This window comes from Petaurus breviceps, unplaced genomic scaffold (genome assembly GCF_028583685.1).
Source record: "Petaurus breviceps papuanus isolate PSGF00001 unplaced genomic scaffold, PetGlider_PUasm1.0 90740, whole genome shotgun sequence".
NCBI classification, from domain to species: Eukaryota; Metazoa; Chordata; class Mammalia; order Diprotodontia; family Petauridae; genus Petaurus; species Petaurus breviceps.
The window spans coordinates 9610883-9638180 of NW_027187330.1; the positions used below are offsets into that span (position 1 = coordinate 9610883).

At 35.3% G+C, this 27298-nt stretch overlaps 1 protein-coding gene across 14 annotated transcripts in view; it reads right to left on the bottom strand.

Annotated features, from left to right (window-relative positions):
* MYO9A (myosin IXA) overlaps positions 1-27298 on the bottom strand; it is a 324456-nt gene that overhangs the window by 260003 nt on the left and 37155 nt on the right. For all 14 annotated transcript variants that reach the window (XR_011164264.1, XM_069067272.1, XM_069067273.1 and 11 more), the window contains exon 2: positions 7785-8698. Coding sequence is in view for 13 of the 14 variants with exons in the window: in XM_069067272.1 (XP_068923373.1) it covers positions 7785-8627 (843 nt within the window). In the remaining variant the exon portion in view is untranslated. The remainder of the gene's footprint in view (positions 1-7784; positions 8699-27298) is intronic.

A 27298-nucleotide genomic window follows, 5' to 3' on the forward strand; every position in this document is an offset into this window, starting at 1 on the left:
GGTTATAAAATTAGTTAAGTTGAAAACAAGAAGACAGCTTGACTGCAGTTAATGTTTATTTTTTTTAAAAGACTATGAAGTTTAATAACAATTCATGTGACAGAGTTGGTTTAAAAAAACACTAACAAAAGAGTTCTTAACCTTTTTTTTGTATCATGCAACTCTGTGATAGACTGGTGAAATTTTTTGATACCTCAGACTAATGTTTTTAAATGCATAACATAATATACATAAGATTACAAAGAAAACCAGTTAAGCTGAAACAGTTATCAAAATGTTATTTAAAAAACAAACAAACAAGTTCATGAGTCCCAAGTCAAAAACGTCTGCACTAAGGGAACATTAGAATGCATTAAAAGAAATATGTTGTCCAGATTAAAAAATACTCTGAAGTCTCTAAAACTTCATCTGAAAAATTACATTTTGTTCTGGGAGCTACAAATGATGACACATTCAGAAGAAGGGAACCAGGACAAAGAAAAGATAATAAACCCTGTTAAAAAAAAAAAGGAATGGTTGAAGGATCTAGGAAAGTTTAGGCTAAAGAAAACTAAGGGTGGAAGGAAGGAGAGGTAACAATCATAACTATATTGAAATATTTGAAGGTTTTGCAATAGAGTTTTATTTATATCTACAGAGAAAAGTAACGGGGCCAATTTATAGAAAATGTAAACTGGCAAGATACGGTAGAAGAATAGATGAAAATAATTTTCCAAAAATCATAGTCCAAAATGTACTTTGTTTCCTTATTAAGAAATTAGGCCAATTTACAGAAAATGTAAACTGGCAAGATAGAAGAATAGATGAAAATAATTTTTTCAAAAATTGCAGTCCAAAATGGACTTTAAGTTTCCTTAAAAATCAGTGAGTTCTCCATCACTGGAGATCTTCCAGTGGTAAATAAAAGACCTACTGTAAATGTCATTCTAGCTGAAAGTACTCACAAATTTCTTCTTAGTTAAACTGACAAGTTATTTCCTATGAACATAAACACATACTTGCACAGATTGCCCAAAAATCTGCCAACACATGAAAAAATATGTGGATAAACTAAACTGTACGAACAGGATAAGATCATTTAAACTGTGTGAATGAGATAAATGAACAAAACTAATGAATTAAAAAAGTAACATACGTTCATCTTTCCAACTTGCTCTACGACCAGTTTATTATATTTTTTATGAGATACATATCAGAACATCAATTTTCATCCTATATAACAATCTTAGTAATGATATTAACATACGAAAAAAGTTTAATTCTTTCTTTCTTCCTGCAGGATTTTTTTTTAAGTACTTTCAGTATGAGTAAATATTAACAATGTTTTCAAATAATACTCCAAAGTTTCTTGCCTCACTTATTTCAGTATAACTTCTTTTCTAAGCTCCCAAACTGACATACTACCAAACAGTATTACATATCAAAAACAAACAAAAAAACCCCAGAAAAACTTCAATTAAATCACAAACTTCAAACACTATGAAAACATACTCTAAAGTTAAAGAGCAACTTATTAACAGGATATGTTAAGAGATTAGGTAGTGGTGTCCAATATAAACACACTGATGTGTTGGACCTACGTTTTGCTTATTTATTATTTGCTTTAATGGGACCACAATCTCATTAGGGGGATATTTATTCCAAAAGTGTAGATCACAACCAGACATGTCTTTTTCTCATCCACTTCATGTCAACTGTCTTTCAATATATCTTGCATTGAAGGAGGACATGACATCTTCTGTTTCTTTTTAAATTTCATGGATAATAGACACAGCATGCACTCTCCCCTAACTACTGTTGAATGCCTGGTTCACATGTCAAGACAAGAAACTTTAGAGTATTATTTGAAAACATTGCAGCAGCACAGCAGGCAAACTACCAGCCTTGAACCCATGCCACAAGAGGTGTGCCTAGGCCAGGTCATCCCAGCACCAGGGGTAAACCACCAGCCCCAGAAACCTCAACACAGAAAGCCAGTGACCATGCCCCTGGCCCCCAGGGCAAGAAGCCTGGAACAGCGCCCCCTATGCCCCAGGAGCAGAGAGCAACTTTAAAAGTCACAAAATAGGTTGGAAAATGAGCAAAAACAAAAACTTTATTAAGCTACTATGGTGACAAGGAAGATCAAAACACAAACTCAGATGCAGACAACAATGTCAATACGTCTACATGCAATATGTTAAAGAGGAATTGTGAATGCCCATCAATTGGGGAATGGTTGAAAAAGTTGTAGTATATGAATGTCATAGAATACTATTGTGCGATAAGAAATGATGAGCAGGCAAACTTCAGAAAAACCTGGGAAGACTTACATGAACTGATGCTGAATGAAGTGAGGAGAACCAGGAGAACACTGTATATGCTAACACCAACATTGTGAGATGACCAACTATGATAGACTTAGATCTTCTCAGCAATACAATGATCCAAGACGGTTCCAAAAGACCCATGATGGAAAATGCTATGCGTATCCAGAGAAAAAACTGATGGAATATGAATTGAAGCATACTATTTTCACTTTTTTTTGTGTTTAAGTGATTTTTTCCCCTTTTGTTCTATTTCTTCTTTCACAACATGACTAATGTGGAACTATGTTTAACATGATTGCACATGTGTAACCTATATCAGATTGCTTGCTGTCTTGGGGATGGGGGATAGGAGAGAGGCTGAAAAATTTGGAACTCAAAATCATAAAAAATTAATACTGAAATCTATCTTCACATGTAATTCGAAAAAATAAAATACTATTTACATTTAAAAAAAAAAGAAAGAACCTCTTCTCTGGGAGATCTCAGAAAGCTAGAAAGCCTTTTAAAAAGTTCAGAGGGTAACACCAGGGGACTAATTTCAGGATTACTATGTTCAATTTATTATACACTTTTGAAAAGTTATATGAAAAAAAAGATGTACAGTTCCAAGAACTCTCCTTTTTCTGTTTTTTTATAAATAAAAATAACCATTTATGTGATTGTCAAATTCATAATAATAATGAAGAAAAGCTTTTGAGTATTGTCCCCGTAACAGACTGTATATCTGTGGTCCACTTCACTAACTTATTAAACATTTCAAACTGAATGTTACATACACATTTCAAACAAACATATCCAAAACAGAACTCATTGCTATCTGTACCTATCTCCCACACCCAATCTTTGAAACTTCCCTACTTCTATTGAGAACAATTCCATCCTTACAGATTCTTAGGTCTACAACTCTGATGCCATCTTCAACTTCTCACTCACTTCGCATGTACAATCAGTTGTTTTGATCTCCACGACATTTCTTGAAAATGCCCCGTTTTCTCCACTCACAGTTTGCCATCCCAATTGAGGAAAACTTCACTTCTTGTCTGGAACACTGAAAAAGTCTCCTATTTTGTATCCCTACCTCAAGCTTTTTCTCACTCAAATACATCTTCCATACAGCAGCCAACATGATTTTTCTTTAGTACAAGTCTGAAAATATCATTATTCAATAAAACTGAGTGACTCCTCATCACTTCTAGCATCAAATTCTGCTGGTTTGGCATTACATCCTACCTTTATAACTTCACTACACATTATTTTTCAAGTAATCTATGGTCCAGCCAGTGCAGCCTATTTGCTGTTCCTCACAGACAATATTCCAAGCCCTTGTCTCCAGGCCTTTGTTCTGGCAGAACCCCAAGCTTGGAATATACTCTCCCCTCACCTCTGCTTCATGAAATTCCAGGTTTCTTTCAAGATTCAGTTCATAACACCTTCTATGTGATGCTTATCTTGATCCCCCCAGTTACTAGTGCCCTTCCTTTCAAAATAACCTCAAATATATTTTGTATAGTAGACTGAAAATAAACCTCAAAGCCAAGAAGGCCTTGGTTCAAGTTTCTCTTCTGGTACCCTACTAGTTGTGTGACTCTACCTCTCAGGGCTTTAGGTGGCTCTCAAAGACTCTCAAAGTTGCTGAAGTACCAACTCACACCTAGCAATTTGGCTGATAAGACAAAAAAGAAAAATAGTAAATGTTGGAGAGGATGTGGCTGGTATACTAATGCACTGTCGGTAGAGCTATGAACTGATCCAACTATTCTGGAGCCCAAAGGGCTATAAAACTGCATACCCTTTGATCCAGCAATACCATTACCAGCTTTGTATCCTAAAAAAAATTTTTTTAAAGGTAAAAGAACCTATTTGTATGAAAATATTTACATCAGCTCTTTTGGTGGGGACAAAGAATTGGAATTTGAGGGGATGCCCATCAATGGGGAAATGGTTGAACAAGTCGTGGTATAAGAGTGAAATAGAATATTATTGTGCTGTAAAAACCTGGAAAGACTTACATGAACTGATACAAAGTGAAGAGAGCAGAATCAGGCAAACATTGTATACAGCAACAGCAATACTGCATAATCAACAACCGTGAATGACTTAGCTATTTTCAGGAAAACAATGATCCAAGACAATCCCAAAGAGTTCATGATAGAAAATGCTGTCTGCCTTTAGAGAAAGAATTGACATTGCCTGAATATAGATTGAAGCATATTATTTTTCACTTTCTTTTGTTCAAGTCTTCTTGAACAGAACTAATATGGAAATGTTTTACATGACCGCAAATGTATAACCCCTATATCGGATTGAATAACATCTCAGGGAGTGAGGGACAGAATTTGGAATACAAAATGTAAAAAAAAAACAGCAAATGTTAAAAATTATTTTTACATGTGTAATTGGGGGGAAAAAACAAATTTTCTTTAAAAAAGAGCTCTCAAGTTTTGGAAAAAAAGAGGCCAACTGCATTGCTATAGGTTTTGTTACTCAGGAGTTCCCAATACTAGTAAAATTACAGGTTCAATCCAAATACTACCTTACTACTTACTTATCCCTATATATTCAGTATATGCCTATGTACATAAATGCTATCTTTCCCTATTAGACTATGAGCTCTTTGAGGACAGAGATTTATATCTGCTTTTGTATCTTGAGGGTTTAGCATAGTGCTTGGCACACAGCACGTACTCTAATAAATGCTGACTGCTCAAATACATATATATTGTGCATATTCAAATAAACACACATACACTCACACAAAACTTTCATAGAGTGTTTACTACGTGCTAGGTACTGTATTAAGGTCTTTACAGTTATTATCTCATTTAATCCTCACAACAATCCTGGGAGCTATTATTATTCTCATTTTACAGAGGAAACTAAGGCAAAGAGAAGTTAAAGGACTTGTCCAGGGCCACCCAGCTAGTTAAGTGTCTGAGGCTGGATTTGCTTTCATATCTTCTTGACTCTAGGCCCAGTGTTCTATCCATTGCACCACCATGCTGCCTTTAAGGGAATGATGATATTCCATCTCATGTCTTTGCCTCTACACAGACTCCTGCTGCCTGCTTCAATCAATGCCCCCTTACCTTAATCTCTTCCTCTTAGAATCCCTACTTTCCTTCAAAATTCTGGGAAGTACAATTTTTTCCACGAGACCTTTCCTCAATGCCAATTGCTTTCTCCCCAAACAACCTATATTTCTTTTGTATATGTTCATATATACTGGGGCAGCTAGGTGGCACAGTGAATAGTTCACTCTGGTCCTAGAGTCAGGAGGACCTGAGTTCAAATACGACCTCAGACACTTGACTCTTACTAGCTTCTTAAGTATCTCACCATTTTAATATATCTTCCATATAAGCCACAAAAATTATTGCTTGTAAACACAGATATGCCCATATAACTTACCTAACTTGAGTAACTCCAGTAACTCCTTACTGTCTCTATGATGGTACTTTCAGAGTCCTACATAACATAGTTCCAACTTTATTTTTCCACCCTCACTGAACTTTACTCCCTCTGCCATACTACTGTGATCCAGTCAGACTGGTCTTCTTTATGATCCTTACACATAGCCCTCTATCTTGTATCTCCTTGCCTTTGCATTGATTGATCTTTATTCCTGGAATGAAATCCTTCCTCATTTTTGCCTTACAGAATGATTTTCTTTCTTCAAAACCTGGTTCAAGCATGACTCTTTATATGAAGCCTTTCTTCATCTTCTCATGGGCTGGTGCCCACTCCATAAATGTCTTGTACTTATCTGTATTTATGTTCGTTATGTTTATTATACATACATATATACACAAATATGCAAGTGTATGGGTATGTGTGTGAATGTATAAACACACATACATATATGTACTTCTGGTTGCCCTATTGTCTCTAGGAATTTTCTCTGTGCCTAGAATTCTCTCTCTCTCCATCTCTGCCTACTGGCTTCCCTGGCTTCCTATAAGTGCCAACTGAAATCTCACCTTCTATAGGAAGTTTCTCCCAATCACTCTTCATTCTAGTGCCATCCTTCTCTTAATTATTTCTCATTTATACTATGTCTAGCTTCTCTGTACAGTTTAGTTTACTTCTTGTCTCCTCCATTAGATTATGGGTTCTTAAAAAAAATAAAAATAAAAATAAAAACAACAAAAAAGAATTAAAGAGTGGCTAGGTGGTGCAGTGAATAAAACACCAGCCCTGGAGTCAGGAGGACCTAAGTTCAAATTGGGTCTCAGACACTTAACACACACACACACACACACACACACACACACACACACCCCAAGCCACGTGACCTTGGGCAAGTCGGTTAACCCCAATTGCCCTCCAAAAAGCAAAAAAAAAAATTAGATTATGGGTTCTTTGATGGCAGGGACTGTCTTTTGCCTCTCTTGGTATCCGTAGCGCTTAGTACAGGGCCAGCACATACTAGGAGCTTAATAAAGCTTACTGATTGACTTAGAAAGTTCTTTGAACAGCAGCTGTTTAATTCTTTGCATTTGTAGTCTACCAGCCCCTAACACAAGGACTAGAAGGCAGTCAGTACTTAATAAGCACTTACTGATTGATTGGTTCTCAAACAATTACAAAGGCATTTACAAACAAAATTAGTCAAATTTTAAAACAAAACATGATACCCTATAACAAGCTCAAAGTTTATCTGTTTATACAAGGAAAGGAAAAAATGAAAATCATGTGAAACATCCTACAAGATATAGTATCATACTGAAAATTATGGGCAGTCTTATTCTCAATAAATTGTTTTTAATATTTTTAAATTTAGAATAAACGTGATCCAAAAGTAAATTTGTACATATCAGCCTTATATTATTTATTTCCATTAGAAGGAAGGAATCTTAAGAAATCCTTTTAAAATATTTTATTGCAAAGTTCTCTCAGAGTTTTATCAGTTTTGTTTAAAATAGAGATTTTGTCAATGCAAAAACTTTGAGAAGAGACTAAGCCATATCTAAGGACTTTTTTCATTTCTAATGACCTGTGATTGAGTAGTTTACTTTAAGCATGTGTTTTAAAGCCAAATAATCGTATTACTTTCTTTATTTTTACTCCAGACAAAAAAAAAATTTGCTAATGCTATTTTGAAAGCACATTTTAAGTGGTACTGGGTTTGCTTTTTGAAAGAGCTTCAGTGCTTAGGAGAGACACCAAGATAATAGAGGCACAAACCAAACATCCAGGATAACAACTTTTATAATATACCTATGCTCTTCACATGATATATATCTATTATCTATATCTATCTATCTATCTATCTATACACTCACACATACATGTATCAAGCTTCATTACCTTTGCTACTGTACTGCTTCTCTACCAACAACTGTTCTAATAATCAGTAGACAGGGTTAAAGATATGCTGGTACTTTGTCAATTATCTGCTAACTATGGCAAAATGTATTACCGCTTGTTGAGTGACAAATTCAAAAATAGTGCAAAAAATTCTACAACTCAACTTACCTCAAGTACTGGTCCAGCTCCAAGAATTATCTGTTCTACTCCACTGGCAAATCCCTTCTGGCTGAGAGCTGTAAGATGGTGAATGAGAAAGTTTGTGCTCTGTGTCTTCCCAGAACCACTTTCCCCTGAAATAACAATGCATTGGTTCTTTCTGCGCTGAAGCATAGCATGGTAGGCTACATCTGCCACAGCATAAATGTGGGGTTCAAGCTTTCCCAGTTGATGATTATCATACATTTTTACATATTTAGGATTGTAAATAGGTAGAAATTTAAATGGATTAATAACTATTAGAATGCTACCAACATAGGTATAAATTTTTTCTTGTTTAAAGCGGTTTCGAAGGTTTTCCAGAAGTGTTTTCTCATTTAGGTCAGGTAAACTGCATAAATCATCATAATCCTTCTGCTGTGGTTGAGGAAGGAAACCTCGCTCCATCATCCTCCGACGCTCTTCTGTAACACGGAGCCATGACTGAAGACTGCCATAATGGATAGAGCCATCAAGATTTTTCTCTCTCAGAAGGAATCGGTAATCCTCCCCACTTAATTTGTTTTCTAAGGCCATCCGTGGCCACATCATCATTCGTTGAACAGGACAGTCTGTTGGATTGAGTATCCATTCTTCCCCACCAAATTCTTTTACTTCAGCTAGAACATAACATTTTGTTTTGTCAAGCTGGAGTCTGTCAATAAGAGCGTCTATCACCTCAGCAGCAGTTGAGTTTTTTCTGGCTGGGACTGCACAGTAGATGGTGCCTTCTGAAATTGTCCCAGGATAAACATGTAATGTGTGCTCACTGTCCTCAAAGCGTCGTCTTCCTCCAACATCATTCACATTCATATTGGATCTTATCCCATCAGCACTGATAATGCATATTTAGAACCATCCCAAAAAGATTCATAGCTTCCAAACTGTAAAAAAAAAAAAGAGAAAATGCAAAAATGTATCAGATATATCAAAATAATTTTCAATATACTTTAAAATCTGTATTAATAATTTTAATAGAGAAAAAGGATCAATCACATAAACCATTCCTTTTCATTAACTGATTCTTATCATAGAATCTTAATATCTAATCCAAGTGGTTCAATTTATAGATTAAGAAATTTCTGAACAAAAAAGGTGAAGAGACTTGCCCAAGGTCATACAACTAGTTGGTGGTAGGGCTAAGATTCAAATGTAGTTCTCAAAAGTCTTTGTCCTACATTTTTTCTACCATAATATAAATACATTCAACAATATTTATTGAATATACATCTTCAAGACACTGTGGGATATATAGAGAATATGATTAGGTTACTATACTCACATACACATTTAGATATAAATCAGATTGTCAAAGATAATTCAAAGTGGAGACTTAAATCACAGGGGGCAAGAAATAGAATATAACCATGGGATCTAAACACATTTCACCTGATGGTCTCTTTAAATCACTACTAAAATGAATGCCTTTTCTCAATACTGACCACCAAGTCCAAATTCAGATGAAATTTTATTTTAAAAACAGAAGCCAAAAAAGATATTTAACTCACAAATTCTTGGTGATTTATCAGAACAAATTTTGCCTTGAGATTTACCACCTGTTATCTAAAGCATCGAGCATCAGAAAAACAACTCCTTTAGTCATATTAATGACAGTCTCTGAACCCTGAACTCAATACAGCAGACAGCAATTCTGTCAATGGCTTACTATGTAATCTTTACTAAGTTACTTCATGTGAAATACAAACTAAAACAACAACTCCTCCTCTAGGTTTTTTTACTTCATACAAATCAGAGTAGGTCAATGTTGGAAGGGTTATGGAAAATAACATAACACTATCTTTTGATGGAGCTGTGAAATGGTCCAAATGTTCTGGAAAACAATTTGGAGTTATATTAAAAAGTAACTAAAGGTAAAGTAGCGAGCATTTATTTATATAGTAGCTACCATATACTAGGCATGGTGTTAAATGCTTTAACAATTTCTCATTTGATCCTCACAACAACCCTGCAAGGGAGGCATTATTATATAATTTTACAGTTGAGGAAACTTAAGCAAATATAAGTTAAGTGACTGCAGAAAGTCACATAGCTACTAAATGTCTGAAGTCATATTTGAATGCAGTTTTCTTGACTCTAGCATTTCTATCCATTGTGTCATCTGGTTGGAGAAGAACAAATAAAGTGTACTCAGCAATACTACTATGATACTACTATACTTGGCAGCATATACTGCCAAGGAGGTCAAAGATGGAGGAAAATATGCACAAAAATATTTATAGCTGCAATTTTGGTAATAAAAATAGAAGTCTAAGGAAAGGACGTGTCCATCAATTGGGGAAACTAAAACTAAACAAATTGTGGAAGCTAAACAAACTGTGGTATATTACTGTTAAAGATTTTACTGCCAAAAAAAAAAACCATTAAAATAGCAAATGAGCAAGGTGAAATCAGAGCAAAACCAGAATAACAGAGTAATCAGAACATATTATATACAGTTATACACTAATAAAACTGAGAACACAAAAGAAATAGAGGAATATCTTCAAAAATATAAAATACCTAAACTATCAAAAGACCATATAGAGATATTAATTCAATCACAGGAAAGAAATTAGATCCAGCTATAAAGGAGGGAGGAGAACCCTTAGATCTAATAGACTATCAAACTTTTAAAGAAGATTTAGTACCCATACTTCACAAATTATTCTCTAAAAACTGAGAAAGACCCTTGCCAGAATCCCATTTTTGCGAAAAATACAGAATACCTTTATTAAAAAGATAAAGCATATAAAGAAAAGCATATATAGGCCAAATATCACTAATGAATGTTGAACTTAAAATTTTTAAACAAAATCCAATCGAACAGATTACAGTGATTTATGATCAAATGGGATTTATTCTAGGGATGCAAGGGTGTTTCAATATTAGGAAAACAATCAATATAATTAATCATATTAAAACCTCAAACATCCCAAACCACGTGATTATTTCAACAGAAGCAGAAAAGGTCTCTGATAAAGTATAACCCTTTTATGCTAAAAGCCCTATGGAGCACAGGCAGAGAGACCTATCATATCATAGGAATGCATCATAGAAATATGTTTAATATCATAGAAAGCATCTATCTAAAACCAATAGCAAGCATCATTTGCAACAGGGATGCACTAGTATTCTCCAATAAATACAGAAATGAAGCACTTTCCCAACTATTACTTGATACCGTATTGGAAATGTTAGCAACAGCTAAGACAAGAGAAAGGTATTAAAGGAATAAAGAGGGGACAAAACTATCCCTGTTTGCTGATTATATGATGGTTTGCTTAGAAAACCCCAGGAAATCCCATACATTGAACTGAAGACACTGAGATCATTAGTAGTTTCAATAAAGTTGCAGGCTAAAAAGAAATCAACAGCAAAAATCAACAGCATTTCTATATAATAATAACAACAAAATACAAGGGAATAAAAGGGAATTCCACTCCAAATAACTACAAAATACATAAGATATCTGGATATCAAAATGCCAAAGCACACAAAAGAGTTTTTATAGATTCAATTAAAAAGGACTCCTTAAAGAATTAATTAGCCTAAATAGCTGGAGGAAAATTGAGGGCTCATACTTAGGTTGTGCCAATACAATAAAAACAATACTACCAAAATTAAGTTACATTTTTAATATTATACCAATCAAATTACAAGGAGAATACTTTACAGAGCTTGATAAAAACAAAAACTAAATTTATTTGGGAAAACAAGAGATCAAGAATATGAAGGTAAATGATGAAAAGTAAGGACTAAGGAGGAACAGCACTTCCAGACCTCAAATTATATTATAAAGTAGTAGGCATCAAAACCATCAGTTATTGGTTAAAAAATAAGTAAAAAGATAAATGGAACAGACTGAGCAAGGGAGCACCAGAAACAAGGGAATTCAATAACACAGTTTTTTATAAAGTGGAAAACCTAAATTACCTAGGGAAAAACTCTATTAGATTAAAATAAAACTGCTGGGAAAAATGGAAAACAGTCTGGCAGAAATTAGGTTTAAACTAACACCTTACAACATATTCTACAATATATTATAAATTACCTCAATGTTAAAGATCATACTATTAAAAAAAATTAGAAGAGGAACAGATCATGTATTCATAGCTATGGGTATCAAAAAAGAAATAGAGGCTACTATAAAAAATGAAAGAGATAACTTTGATTTACTTGAAACTGAAAGCTTCTCCACAGACAACATATAATGCATCTAAGAAAAAGAGAGTGGTCAAAGAGGGTAAATCTTTGTATCAAATTTCTCTCATAAGGATTTGGTATCCAAGATATTTAAGAAAACATACACTTAAAACTAATAGCCATTCCCCAATAGATAAATGGTCAAAGGATATGAACAGTTCTCAAAAGAAGAAATGCTAAATACTGTGCAAATAAAGTGACTAAAATGTCTATATGTTTTAAACAAGAGATGACAACTGGGTTTTCCCAAAGAAGCCATTAATAAGAAAAAAATTCTCATATACTCCAAAACATCTGTAGAAGCACTTTTTGTGATGGCTAGAATTGAAAACAAAGTAGATGCCCATGGATGGTGGAATGACTAAACAAATTGTGGTACATGAAAATGTAATGGAATACCAATGTACTATAAGAAATTATGTGTAATGAATACTACATGTACTAAAGCAGGCTGAAGTAAGCAGAGCTAAGAAATCAATATACGCAGTAATTACAACAATGTAAACGGGGAAAAAAGCATAACATCTAAAAAAATCAAAAGCAAATTAGTAAAATTATAAAGATCAAGAAGGACTTGACTGAAGAGATTTAAGAAGATACCCCTCTACACATAGCCATTTGTGGGCGTAGGATGTCCCAAACATTGAACATTTTCCAGATTTTTCTCAATGGATTGATAAGTAATGCTACATCTCTCCCCCCCCCCATCTTAACAACTATTTTCCAACTGAGATGACTCTTGAGGAAGGGGGTGAAGGGATACATAGGATATTATGGTGATATGAGAAATAGAAAACATCAATTAAAATTTTAAAAAGATGGTATTACACATAAAGATAAAAAAATATCACATTCAAAATAACCACAGAATGTACAAAATATCTGCTAGCCTACCTATAGATTCAGAACTTAAATACAACTAAAAACCATTTTTCCAGAAATAAATGAAGAGACTAATCAAGATTCCAGAGCAGGAAGAAAAAAGGCAGCCCAGCTCCCCAAACAACTACTATTAACAAATTATCTCAGACGAGTCCCAAAATGAGGAGTGAGGGGAAAAGCTAAGGAGAAACCACAGTGAGATCTTTCAAACATAACCCAAATTTCCACTCACAAACAAGTGACCAGGGAAGTAAACACAGAACAGAGGTGGAATGGGATCTCAAAGGGAGACCCAAGAAGCAGAAGAAAGTCACAGTACTGTCAATCTGAACCTTGCAGCAAAACACCAGATAAGGCAGAGTAGGACCATACAATACCACTACAGTACTGCCAGAAGCAGACCCTAGACTCAACACAAAGTCCCAACACAGGATATGAGGCTAGAAGAATGAGTCTTCTGCTTTGTTTTCTGAACAAATCAACAAGCATTTATTAAGTATTTACTACATATACCAGGCATTGTGCTAAGTAGTAGGGATACAAAGAAAGGGGGAAAAAATAGCCCCTACTCTCAAACAGCTCACAACCTAATAAAGGGAAACAACATGAAAACAACTACATACAAGCAAGAAACAGGATAAACTGGAATACTCTCAGAAGGAAGGCACTTGCATTAATTAAGGTGGAATCAGGAAGGGCTTCTTATAGAAGGTAAACCTTTAGTTGAGACTTAAAGAAAGCCAAGAAGATATGATGATGACATGAGAAAGGAGAGAGGTCCAGGTATGGGGGTCACCTGGTAAAAACACTCAAGAACTCAAGAGACATAGACCTGCTAGGAACAGAAAGGAGTCCACTGTCACTGGCCTACACAGTATATGGAGAGGAGTAAGATGTAAGAAAACTGGAAAGGTAGGAGGTAATTGCCAGGTTATAAAAGACTAAAGTCAAACAGAAAATTACATATTGGATCCTGGGGGCAATAGGAAACCAAAGGAATTTTACCGAATGGGGGTGACATGGTCAGTCACGCACTTTAGGAAAACAGATTTGACAGCTGAATGAAGCATGCACTAGGGTAGGCAGACTTAAAGCAAGGAGACCAACCAGAAGGCTAATGCAACAATCTAAATTTGTGTCCAGGATCTGTTATTTACTTTAGGATCACAGGCTGTAACTTCTTTACTCAAAAAGTTTCAGTCCCTATTGCTTCTAGGACGAAATACAAATTGATTTGACTGTCATTTAAAGACCTTCACAATCTGACTCTAATATACTTTCCCCTTGGTTTATTATACATTACTCCCCCCCCCCACCCCCTTCATATTCTGGCCAAACTAGTCTCCTTGTTTTTTCTTCCTCATAAGCAATATCCCATTTTCCATCTCTGTGACTTCTAAGAGCTTTCCCTTACGCCTGCAAAACATTCTCTCCTTACCTCCATCCTACTAAAACCCTACCTTCATTGAAAACTTAGTTCAACTGCCAATTCCTACAATAGACTCTTCCTGATCCCCCACTTGCTATTGCTCTATCATCTCTAATATTAATTTTGCTCTGTCCCGCATATAATTTTATATTTAATTATGAGTAAATGTTGTTCCCTCCAATAGACTATTAGTTCTGAGAAGGAAATGATTTTTTTTTGGTGTCTGTATCCTTACACATAATTATCTACTCAATTACTGTTTAATTGGGTTACTTTATTTTTTGTATCTATTTTATGTATTTTAAAATATATGCTTCTCCTAAAATGCAATAATTTGATAAAATTGTACTAGAATCTTATACCATTTTTTTTTACAACTAATCATTTTAAAATCAGAAAACTCTTTTTAGAAAGTAGAACCAGAAGAAGGAAGTTTTATAGAAGTGAGTGAACAATACCACCTCCTGGAAGAAATGGTAAGAACTAGAGAGAATAAGAAATAACATTTTCAGGCACTAGCAACATGTGAATTTGCTTTATTTGGTCATACTCCTTTGTTACCAAGAAGGGCTTTGGGGAATGGGGAATGAGAGACAAGTTATTTTATACAGATTTTAAATATTAAGTTTCCAACTAAAATTTAATTAAAAAAGAAAATCCTGAGGGAAAAATAAAAAATTAGTAGAAATAGTGACTTTAAAAGAAAAAAAATATTTTAAAACATTCCAAATACATTTCTAAAAACTAATCATTTTAATCATGTCAAATTAATTCATATGATTAAAAGGTGGATGAACAATTTTCTAATTCATTCGCCTTTTAACAAAATAAGATACCCTTTGGTTTTCTATTCAGAATTTACAAACTACTCAAGAACTGATAAAATGAGGGGCGGACAGGTAGCACAGTGAGTTAAGAGCACCAGCCCCAGAGTTGGGATGACCTGGGATCAAATCCTGGCTCAGATACTTAGCACCACACCCAGAAATAACTGGCCGTGTAACCTTGAGCAAGTTACTTAACACCAATTGCTTTAAAAAAAAAAAAAAAAAGAACTGATAAAATGAGAAAGTAACAAGTTAAAAATTACCAAGTGTTCATCTTGATCATTTTTTATTTATTCTATCAGATTGTCCTAAAACTTAGATACATTTCACTTTATTTCTCAAAACGAAATAAATAACATCATATCAAAATAATCTATTTGATCAAATTTGTCTTTAGTTCTGAAAATTCAGAAAGTGTCTAATATTGTTTCTATTTTATCTTATAATGTCTCTCTAAGAACAAAGAGGGGAAATTATACACATTAATGTTTCCTGTTATGTGGTTAAAAAATACGAAGTAGAAATAGCCTAAAATTTTTTTTGTAAAATAAAGAATAGGTATGCAGAATAATATTTTGGAGCATTATATGAAGTTATCACCAAAAACTACATGATAACTTATTATAGAGAAAAACTAGGCTTTGCTGAGCTATGGTACAAATTACATACAAATTTATTTGCATTGGTAACTAGCAGAACTACATGTTAAAGAAGCAGGCAGTAAATCCCCAGACCAGAAAGTGTTATTTGCTTTCATTTAAAGTCAACAATTTTATTCCCTTTTAAAAGGTTATTCATATAACATACTATATGATAGCTGAATCTCTTGAAAAGCTGCAACAAGAAGCAAATTTGATCAATTAACTAAAGGGAGATCCAAGAAACCCAGAGCAGTTTCCTAAATTAACAACTGCTTTAACGATGCATCTGTTTTAACAACAGTAGGCAGGCTGCTCTAGGACTTCAAGTCAGGGCAGAGGTTTACTTCCAATACTACCACTAAATGAAAGTGGGGCTAAGAGTGGGGGTGAGGGGGGTATATCATGCCATACACAAATCACTTAACCTCAAAGGGCATTTATTTTAGATGTACAGAGTTGCTCCTGAAGTATATAATTATAAATCTTTAAGATATGAAACGGATCTTAAAGACTTCCTTTAATCCAACTCTTCGAATCTGTACAGAAAAAAAGAGCCTACAGTTTCTATGCAAACACAAGGGGAAAAAAATCAGATGGTTCTTCTTCCTCGCCAACAGTCCTCAAGACTTGATGACTTAGTCAGTCAATGATCATTTATTAAGCATCTATTATGTGACAGCCAAGGCACTAAGCACTCAGGCTACAAAGAAAGGCAAAAGATAGTTCCTTGCCCTCCAGAAGCTCACAATGCAATAGACGAGAGGCCAAGCGAAGAAGCCGTCTGCAGAGTAAATAGGAAATAACTAACAGAAGGGTAGGCATCAGAATTAAAAGGGACTGGGAAAGGTTTCTGGTTATAAATGGGATTTAATCTGGAAACCAGGAGATTGAGATAAGGAGGGAAATCATTCCAAGCATGGTGGAAGAAAAAATGCTTGGAGCTCAGAGTAGTAGCTTGTTTGCTGAATAGCAAGGAGGTCAGAGTCACTACATTGAAGAGTATGAGGGGGGAGGGATGGGGGAGTGCAAGAAGACAGGAAAGGTAAGGGACTCGAGAAGGGTTTTGAACAATAAACCAAGGATTTTGTATTTGATCCTGGAGGTGATAAGGGAACCACAGGAGTTTATTGAGTAGCAGGGTGCTATGGTCTGACTCAAGCTTTAGGAAAATCACTTTGGCAACCAAATGAAAGATGGACTTGAGGCAGAAAGCAGCCTTCCTGCAATAGTCCAGGAACAAACGTAATAAGGACCTGCAATAGGGTATTAGCAGTATCAGAGGAGAGAGAAAGAATATATTCAAGAGATGTTGCAAAGGTGAAATTGATCGGCGTTGGCAACAGATTGGATATTTGGATACTGGGGGTGGGGGTGGAGGGGATGGGGAATGGAGGGTGCTTAACAGGAATCAAAGATGACACTTGGTTTGCAAGTCTGGAGACTACAAGGAGAGTGGCGCCGCCCTCAACATTAATAGGAAAGTTTAGAAATGGTAGGTTTAAGAGAAAAGACTGTAAGTTCCATTTTGGATATGCTGAGTGTAAGATATCTACTAAATATCTAGTTTGAGATGTATGAAAAGATAGTTGAAGATGTGAAACTGGAAATAAGCAAGAGAGATTACAGCTGGTTAAGATTTGAGAATCATATGGACTCTACTGAAATTACTCACTCAGAATATCATAAATAGCCTCCAAACCAACAAATCTAGAAGTCCTTTTTTCAATCACTATCCTTCTTCAAATAACATCTGAACACCAGGAATCATCCTGAACCATCCAGAATCCTCTTCCTTTGGCTATAGCCCCATGATTATCTCCTTGTATTCTCGACTTTTTTTCAGTTGATTTTTGCTTCACTTCAGCATTCCTCCAATATAATCTCTTCTCAGGCAATCTCAACCCCTTCTATGACTCCAACTATCATTTCTATGTAAATTATTTCCCATTCTAAACTTTAGATCTGCACTTCTACTGGCTCCCCAATAATTTCAGTCATCCAATCTCATCTTCCTTAGGTGCAAGGTGCATACCTATACTACTCTATCAGAACCCTTAGGTCTTCTCTAATTAACCGCTACTTCCAAATCCTACTATAACACTGTTCACTTATCATTCTATCACTGTCTTTGAAACCTACTCTCTAGTCTCAACTATCTCCTTGACCTTTTCAAGGAAGAGAGGTGTTTAAGGGTAATATGAGGGTTAAAAAACAGAAGTTTTGGAAAGCATGGAAATGACTCTGGATTCTTAAAGGATGTGTTCAAGCTTCAAATGGTTTCCCCCTACCTCCCCCCCCCCCCCACAAAAGTCGCAAAGATGTAGGCAATGGCTTCCCAGTACAGGTCCATCAGCAGAATGCACCTATTGCCCCAAGCTTCAGGCTAATAATCAAGAATTGTGAGAGGCACATCAACAGCAGTCAAATCTATAAATGATGAATTCTTTGGCCAAGGCAACCCATGAAATGAGCAAAAAACATACTATTAAAAGAACTGAACCACATCGATATTGACAACATCCTTGCTACAAAGAAAACCAAAAACTAAAAAATATAGATAGAATATCTCACAAGTTCTCCTCAGAAGAAGAAAATAAAAAGTAGTTAACATTAGTCTCATTATGAACCTAAAGGAAGCAAAAAACATTTCATGGGAAAGTCGTTTTTTCTTGAACTACTCCCAATAAACCTAAGGAAAAAAGACCATGATAAAGTTAACCACAGTTTACTTTAAATGTTAAAATCTACTGCAGAGAACAAAGTATAGAAAAATTCTTTCAAGAGATTAACAAAATATTACAATCCCAATGAACATATAAATTGATATTTGGTGACTTCCATGAGAAAGTGGGTTGAGGGAAAATGACTTAAGGACAATGACTGAAGGCTGATCAGAAGAAGCTTCATTCACATCAACAGACCCTGAATATTTTATTCAGGAAGAGAGCATTCTGGACACAGAAGCACAAAAAAAAAAGTCACAAAAAAGGAATCAATTATATCTAAACACAGAGAAAATGTAATTAGTGAATCATTTCAGAACTGTGTATAGTCAAGAACACTAAAAAAATCTAAATCAACATCAAATTTAAATTTTAAAAATGAAAAATTGACATTTCCTATGTCAAGAGCTTCAATCCAACCCATATAAACAAGCTACTGATTCAGAAAAATATTAAATGGGTAATATTAAAAATAATGACTGATAAAAAACTTAGGAATTTATCTGATGTAAAAGTCACCAAAACGAGGGGGCAAAAAGAAACCAGAAAACGACTCAGTCAGCAAACATTTCATTCCCCAGGACAAGGACAGAAAATGCAGCCAAGGTCAACAATAGGAATACAAAAAGGAGTTTGCAAAAGGAGGTGACAACACACAAAGAAGGTTTCAGCAGGTCAGATGAAAAAGCCAAGTGGATTTTAAGGGTTCAGCAGCAAAGCTGGTAATAACATGTCTCTTTCAATGTCATTTCCATTCACAAAATCACACCCATTTCTGACACTGAATGATGACAGTGGAGATTTAATTAGAAGAAACACTAAGAATCTTTCTATAGTACCTGCAAAAGACAATTCACCTGGTCAAATCTCCCCAAGGGTTGCACCCCCTGAACGACTGCTGTGGAAAACTGAACTGGAAGAGAGATTAGTGGTTTGCTACTTATTCCCGTGGTTTTGGGGCATCTTGGGCTATCTGTACCTGGGCATGAGTGGAGACATCTGTCAAGGTGATGGTAATGATGGTGGCTTGAGCCAGATGTACAGACCATAACTGTCTCCTCCTCAGTATTCCATGCTGCTCTAGTCAAGCTAATTTACCTTTACCTGCCCTACTGGTGGTATACCTGGTTGACAGTGATAATTGATATTACTGGCAAGAGAGATGGTGAAGCCTTCATCTACAAAGCTTGGTTGATCCCTTCAAATAAAGCTTCAGGGTTCTAGACTAACATGCCATTATTCCTAGGTCTCCTTTCACTGACAGTTGGTCCAAGTTTAGTGTTGGCAGAGTCAGGGATAGTGATATTCTTCTCCACAAGAAATACTCCCCTCAATGATAACTCCAGGGACCAGGCCAAAAGCAAGGCAGGTGGTCTGAGGGCGAATATAATTAAAGGTTAAGAGTATGATTTCATGACAAATGATCCTGCATAAAGCTTGACAAGCGACATAAAGTAGGCCAAGCCAAGCTAAGAGCTGAACCTGAAGATGAACAAATAGAGACAAAATGACAAATATGCCAGCTTTTCTATACTGAAAACCATCATCATCAATGACATTTTGGCTCTTAACTCATTAGTTCAGGTACTACAAAAGCAGAGCTGAAAGGGAACTTCTCTCATTTTAGAGGTAAGAAAATTAAAGTACTGAGGGGGAAAAAAATTACTAAAGGGCACAAAGGCAGTAAGTAGCAGAGAAGATTCATCTTTGCGAGTTCAAATCTGGCCTCAGAAACTTACCAGCTGTGTGACCCTAGGCAAGTCACTTAACCCTGTTTTGCCTCAGTTTCCTCCTCTGTAAAATGAGCTGGAGAAGGAAATAACAAATAACAAACTAGTACTTTGCCAAGAAAACCCCAAATGGGGTCATGAAGAATTGGACACAACTGACACAACTCATCAGTTATCTGGGCCTAGTGCCTTTTTATGAAGAGCTCATTACTAGTCTTCATGATTTCTCCTATGAGAGTGACGTATTTAAATTATTTCCTTTTGGGTAAATGCTTATACTGATGGTGCAGTAGATATTCACTTAATTATGTTAGTACATATTATAAATGTAAATACCACAACATTATTGGCATAGAAATATGCCAAGTCCACCGTAAGTCCTACTCTGATATTTCAAGATAGCATGTAGGTAAATCTGGCTTTTTAAATGCTATGCCAGCAGAATGAAAGTACCTGCAAGAATGGGAAGTAGGTCTGTCATCTAACAACAAACTTAGCTAAATTTAAAGAAATTTATCATCAGGTTGGCTGCTGGATAATGAATTTCCCAATGATATCAACTCTCAAAGACCGTATTCTAAACTGTAGCAATGTTATGATATGCAGAAGGAAATACAAACCAACTGAATAAATCATACTTCCTCTTAAGGTATTGAAAGTAATAATTCCATATACTTCAAAGATATCTGGGTTTTTATCAGTACAGTCGTTCCCTTTCACATAAACTATAACTCTTTTGCAGTTTAAGAAACATTTTCTTGTGTTGGTTTATCAAATATAATACACAACACATATGTATTCACACACATAGTGAAACACATAGAATTACTTAGTAGCCAACCTTTGGTTTATCACATACACTGTAAAATTAGTTCTGCTGGTCCTAGGAACATGGACTCATATTCTATCATTATTACTGCTTTGTCCATAATTTATGCTTTTCCAGACTGATAGCAGAACTCTTCCAGGGACTGAATTCTTTTGCCACAGACTTACTTTAAGTGCAGAATCAATTCATCTCTCCTGCCATGGTTCTTTGGCTTTACCCCACAGATTTTTTATGTTTATTGTTCTTTCAATAATGGTTTTTAGATTTCTGTCCAAATCCAGATGTTAATCAATTTTTTAATCTTTCATTTGTTGCTTTGTTTCATTTAATTATGAAATGAAAATGAAATGTATTATATAAAATGTTTTCCTTTTAAAATGTGTACTTTCTCATTCATTTTATTAATGTTCCATGCATCCCTGAAGAGTATAACTTTCTTGTTCCATTAAGTTTTTTCTCTACATATCTGCAAAATCAGATATGTAACTATTCAAGACAATAATTTTTTTACTGGTTTATCCTTTTTATGCAGAAAATAAGGTGTTAAGATTTCTTAATAATTTTCTATTTCTTCCTGAAAACTGTTTTCTGTTATTGCTGTAACTTAAGACATATATAATTTAAATATATAAAAAATAATTCTTAATAATTATCATTTAAGTATGATAGAAAAATCTCTATTTCCATGCTTTCTAGTTCAAATTTAACTTGATCAAATATTACTAAAACATCAGCCGTCCCTGGGTTCACCAGTAAATGATAATAAATTCAACAAGCATTTTAAAAACTACTACATATTGGGTACAAAATACAAAAACAGCTCCAAAATAGAGAGTCAGCCTTGAAATCAGCAAGATCGTGGTTCAAGATCTACCCGATGCTTACTGGTAGTGTGTGACCCAGACAAATTATTTAACCAATCAGTGCCCCATGCAACTAAGACTAATTATGGACTAATGGCTGATCTACATGGCTGGGGGGAGATTTCACATACCAATATTAATGAAATCATAGGTTCTAACAAAAACATAGTATCAAGTTGCATGCCAGGCACTAGGGATACTAAGATGAAAAGATCAAGAAATTTTACCATTTAATGACTTTTACACAAGTGACAGAGACAAAGGAGATATGTAGTAAATATTCTCTGAATTAGTCTTCCAGCACCATGCTGCCATATCTGTCTGTAAACATTCTAATGTACTGTGAGGGGTTTGTGAGGTGCTTTTCTCTACAAAGTTAAAAGTCCCACCCCATTTCGATTTAATCACTTAATTTTATTAGCTTTTCGAAGTGGATATTTATTTCAAAGATACTGTTAAAACAAAGAATAAACATTTTCCCTCCATACCTTGGGGCATATTCTATCCTATACCACCTCAACTTCTGAAGGGAAAGGGTTCCAATTTAGCACTGGTCTTCAAACAACTGTCATTTGATCCATCCATCCCCACTAGCTCTCAATGTATTCCTAAACTCTTTGATTCCATCTACAATAAATAACCTACTTCCTTTCCTCTCACTCTCTTTTCTGACCTCTTTTTCTGACTTTTGAATTCATCATTCAACTAAAACTGCTTTCTCCAAACTCACTAATGATCTCTTAAATGACAAGTCTCATGGATTTTTCTCAATCCTCACCGTTCTTGATCTCTGCAGCCTTTGACACTGTCAACTGCCTTCATTATACTCTTAGACTTTTTGACATTCCTATCTCCTGGCTCTCCAAACCTAACTGCTCCTTCTCAGTCTCCTTTGCTAAAACTTCATCCACATCATGCCCACTAATGGTCTAAGCCCTTAAGGCTTTCTTCTCCCCATATATGGTTTCACTCAGTGATCTCATCAAGTTCATGGTTTCAAAGTATCATCTCTATGCAGATGACTCTCAGTTTTATTCATCCAGCCCTAAATTTTCTCCTGACCTTCATTCTACCTACCTAATTGACATCTCGCGAAATGGATGTTCTTTAGACATCTGAAATTCAACGTGTCTAAAACCAGACTCATCCTCCCCCCCCAACTCCAATACTCTTCCCTGTTCCTAACTGCATGCACCCAGATTCACAACCTAAGTATCATCCTTCAGTTCTTATTCTTAACCCCTCAATAACCCGTCAACTGTGAAGATATGTCATTTCTATCTTCATACCATCTCTCATATCTGCTCCCCTCTCTCTTCTGTAACTGCAGCCATGTTGGTATAGGTATCATCACCTGGATTATATTGCAGTAGACATCTGATTGGTCTTCCTGCCTCAAATTTCTCCCCATTCGAGCCTGTCCTTAACTCAGCCATCAAAATGAACATCCTAAAACATAAAACTAATATGTCACCACCTATTCAATAAACTCTGGTGACTTCCTATTGCCTCTAGGATCAAGGGTAACCTCCAAGGTTGACTCTTAAAAGCCTGACATAAGCTATCTCCTTTCTATCATTCCAGTCTCATACTTTACTCCACTCCGTGCATTTTGGGGTCCATTGATACCTGCTTCTTTGCTATTCTGAGTACATAACTCTCCATCTCCCAATTCTTGAGCATTTTCACTAGATATCCCCCATGCCTGAAATGTTCTCCCTAATTTTCCTCTCCCTACGTTTGCTTCAAGTTTCAGCTAAAGTCCCACCTCCTACAAGAAACTCTTCCTGATTCTTCCTTAATGTTAGTGCCTTCCCTTTGAAATTACACCTGGTGTAGCCTGTTTATCTGTTATTTATACATAGTTGTATGCCAATTATCTCCCACATAAGACTTTGGGTCCTTGAGAGTAAACTATTTTTCCTCCCTTCTTTGTATCCCTAGTGCTTAGTACAGTTCCTACAACATAATGGGCACTTAATAAAGGCTAACTGACTGAAAGAGAATATAACTTTCTTATTTAACTATAACTATTTCTCTAACTAAACTCAATGTGAAACAATTCCTATATTTCATGCTATTAAACTGATGTTTCCCTAAAACTCAGTTCATCCCACTGCAATTCTTTTGTCAAGAAAATTTAGTTTTGGTATTGCTAAATATTTTGTGTGTTATCTCTCCCCCTCTCTCTCTTTCATATTCTTCTGGTTAAGTACCAGAATATGTCTACCTCATTTTGAAAGGCCCTTTCAAAGTGTGAGTGTGTGGGGAAAGTCTATTTTTTAAAGTCTTTGGTTTTTAAATGTTCCTTTTTGGCCTTCAAAGGAGGTTTTTTGGGGAAACTGATCCTGAGCTTGAAACCAGCACTAGTCTTTATAATGTTACATTCCAATTTAATTAGTTTTCTTTTCGTGCTTTTACAAACACACACACAAATCTTATGAGTCTCCAATAATGTTTTTGAAAAGTAGTTCCTCTCACCTCCTGAAATCCCAAAATGAAAACTAGAAACTTCATAAGCAAAACCCAGAGCTTCTAATTCAAAGAAAATTATTGCAAGTAACCAGAAAGAATTTAAGTATCTAGCAGCCATTCAGGACTACACACAATTTAGCAGCCACCACTATAGAGCAGTAGAAGGACATGGGCTTAAAGTCAATTAACTTATTCAGCAAAACTAAGTAAAATACTACAGGAGGGAAATTGACCTTTAATGAAATAAAGGACTTTCAAAGCATTCCTGATGAAATGACTAGAGCTACAAAGAAACTCTAAAGTTCAAATACAGGAGTGAAGAGAAGCATAAAAAAGTAAATATGAATGAACAATGATGAAGAAATAAACAAGGATAAATTGCTTATATTCAAATATGGGGAGATACTACCTATGTACCCTCTGAACCCTACCATCTTCAGGATTCAGAGACAAATAAGCTATTGTGCATAAATGTTATGGAATACTATTTCTTGTGCTGACAACTTTTATCAGCATAATGACCAACCATGATTCCAGAAGACTAATGATGAAACATGCTACCCACTTCCTGATAGAGAGGTTAAGGACTCAGAATGTAAATTGAGATAATTTTACTTTGGACATGGACAAAGTGAAAATTTGTTTTACTGACTATTCATATAATTTGTAATGTTAGGAGAATGAGAAGGATGATCTCAGATACTAAAATTTAAAAAAAAAAACAACCCAACTCTACCCACAGCCATAGCTATGAAAAGCTGAAAGAAAAGCAGTTTTTCTTTTGTGAGTGAAAGGCAGTTTAAACGATGAAAAGTTCTTCACGTTATTTTGTATTATTAAGTTTTTCTTTATGTTGTCCCAATATTTGTTAGCTACATTCATTTCTTCCTTTAGTTTCTCTGGTGATTTTAGCTTCCTTCAAATTCTCAACTGCTCTTGGTTTTTTTGTGTTTTTTTCTTTCTTTCTTATGTTTAAACTTTCTCAAATAATTTGATACTATTATCTTGTTGACCTTCTCAGGAATAAAATTGATTCTGGTGCTATTCTGATTTGATCAATGTCCATTTCTCCCGTTTTTCTAGCGCAATAATGTTTTGGAAGTTCTTCTATCAGGACTTTTCTTCAGTTTAGTATATTTTTAATAGAATGTTATGTTATTTGACACTTGTAAACTTTTTTCCTTCTTTTCATCATTTCTATTGCTGTGTTCAAGGGAACCAAAAAAAACACTGGCTTCCTTGTGACCTCTTAATCTGCCATCCTCTCAAAATTGATTTTTCATCTGGTAAACTCTAAATATGGTAAGCCAGCAACAAAAAAGATGCATAAATATAAGTAATTCAAACTGAATTTTGTCTACTTTGTTAGAATCATAATGCAAGTGACAACTAGGGCTGCAGAAATAATTTTTTTTTTAATGTTAGTATTTCGTTTCTCTTCTTCTATATTGCCCTTCATTTCTGTGTATTTATTCCCAGTTATTTTCTCTTTTCTTTCTTTGGTAAAACTTGGCACCAAGAATTCAAGTTCTTCTAGTCTGCCAATTATTTCTGCTGTGCAAGCCACAAATTCTGGGGCAATTCTTATTTCTCTTTCAAAACATTCAGAAACATACAGTTGTGGTTGCATGTTCTCTCAGAAATACACAGGTTTCTCTGCCTCATCAAGTGTTGATTCATTTTTCTTTGCCTTGAAATATTTACTTACAAATATCTACACTAGTTTAGCTAATCAGGACCATATTCCCTGGTGTTATTAATATCTTCCTTGTTGGTCTATATACTTATAATGATTATCTTTAACTCAGTTTTCTTCCGTCTGAAATCTTTAGTAATTTTTGTGTGTTTTCCCTTGTATTTCCCTGTTGTTCATTTTCTGACTTCTTCCCTTTATTGTTTCCCTTTCGACTGTTTCAGCCTCCTTCCACCCTGGTCAACTGACATTCTGGTCTCTAAGTCACAAAGTAACTTCTAGGTCCCCGGAACTGGCCCCAGCTTCATGCTGGATCCTTTGCTGCCGCTGCTGCCACTAATTCAGTCATGCCCATGACCTGCTGCTCTTTTATTGGGGCCCAGTCTGTGTTGGCACAGTCTGTGCTCCAATCTCACCTCAGTGCAATAGACCTTTTTTCCTTATCTTCTAAGTTGTCTTGGACTGGAAAATTGTTTCACTCTGTCCTTCTATGTGTTCTGCCACTCGAGAATTCATTTCGAGGCATTATTTAAAGTTGTTTGGAGGGAAATTTGGGAGAGCTTAGGCAAGTCCCTGCCTTTTCTCTGACATCTTAGCTCTGTCCCCAAACCTCTTTTTTGTGGTGACTTCCTTAAAGAAAATCCAGCTTCTATAGTCAATATTAAAATTTTAGAGGAGGTTTTGTTGTTGTTATCATTGTGGGTGAGAGAGGAAAGAGTCAAGGGCGGAAGGAGAAATACAAATCTGTGATTTTTCATCAGGAAATTTCACGGAGAAAATCACCTCTGTGAAACAGAACAGCACCTAGAGAGTTGTGTGGAATACTGAGGGGTTAAGTGATTTGTCCAGGATCACAATTGGTATGTACCAAAGACAAGACCTGTTTGGGTTTTTTAAATTTAATTTTTTTCTAATTAATAAGTATGCAACTATTTTTCCTTCCACATCTCACCAACCCTCTTCCACTTAAAAAGAAATTAAACATTTTGCAACAAATATGCAGTCAAGTAAAACAGATCCCCAGAATGGCAAGGTCTAGAAAGGGGAGAGAGAAAGAGAGAAAGAAAGAGAGAAAGAAAGAAAGAAAGAGAGAGAGAAAGAGAGAGAGAGAGAGAGAGAGAGAGAGAGAGAGAGAGAGAGAGAGAGAGAAAGAAAGAGAGAGAGAGAGAGAGAGAGAGAGAGAGAGAGA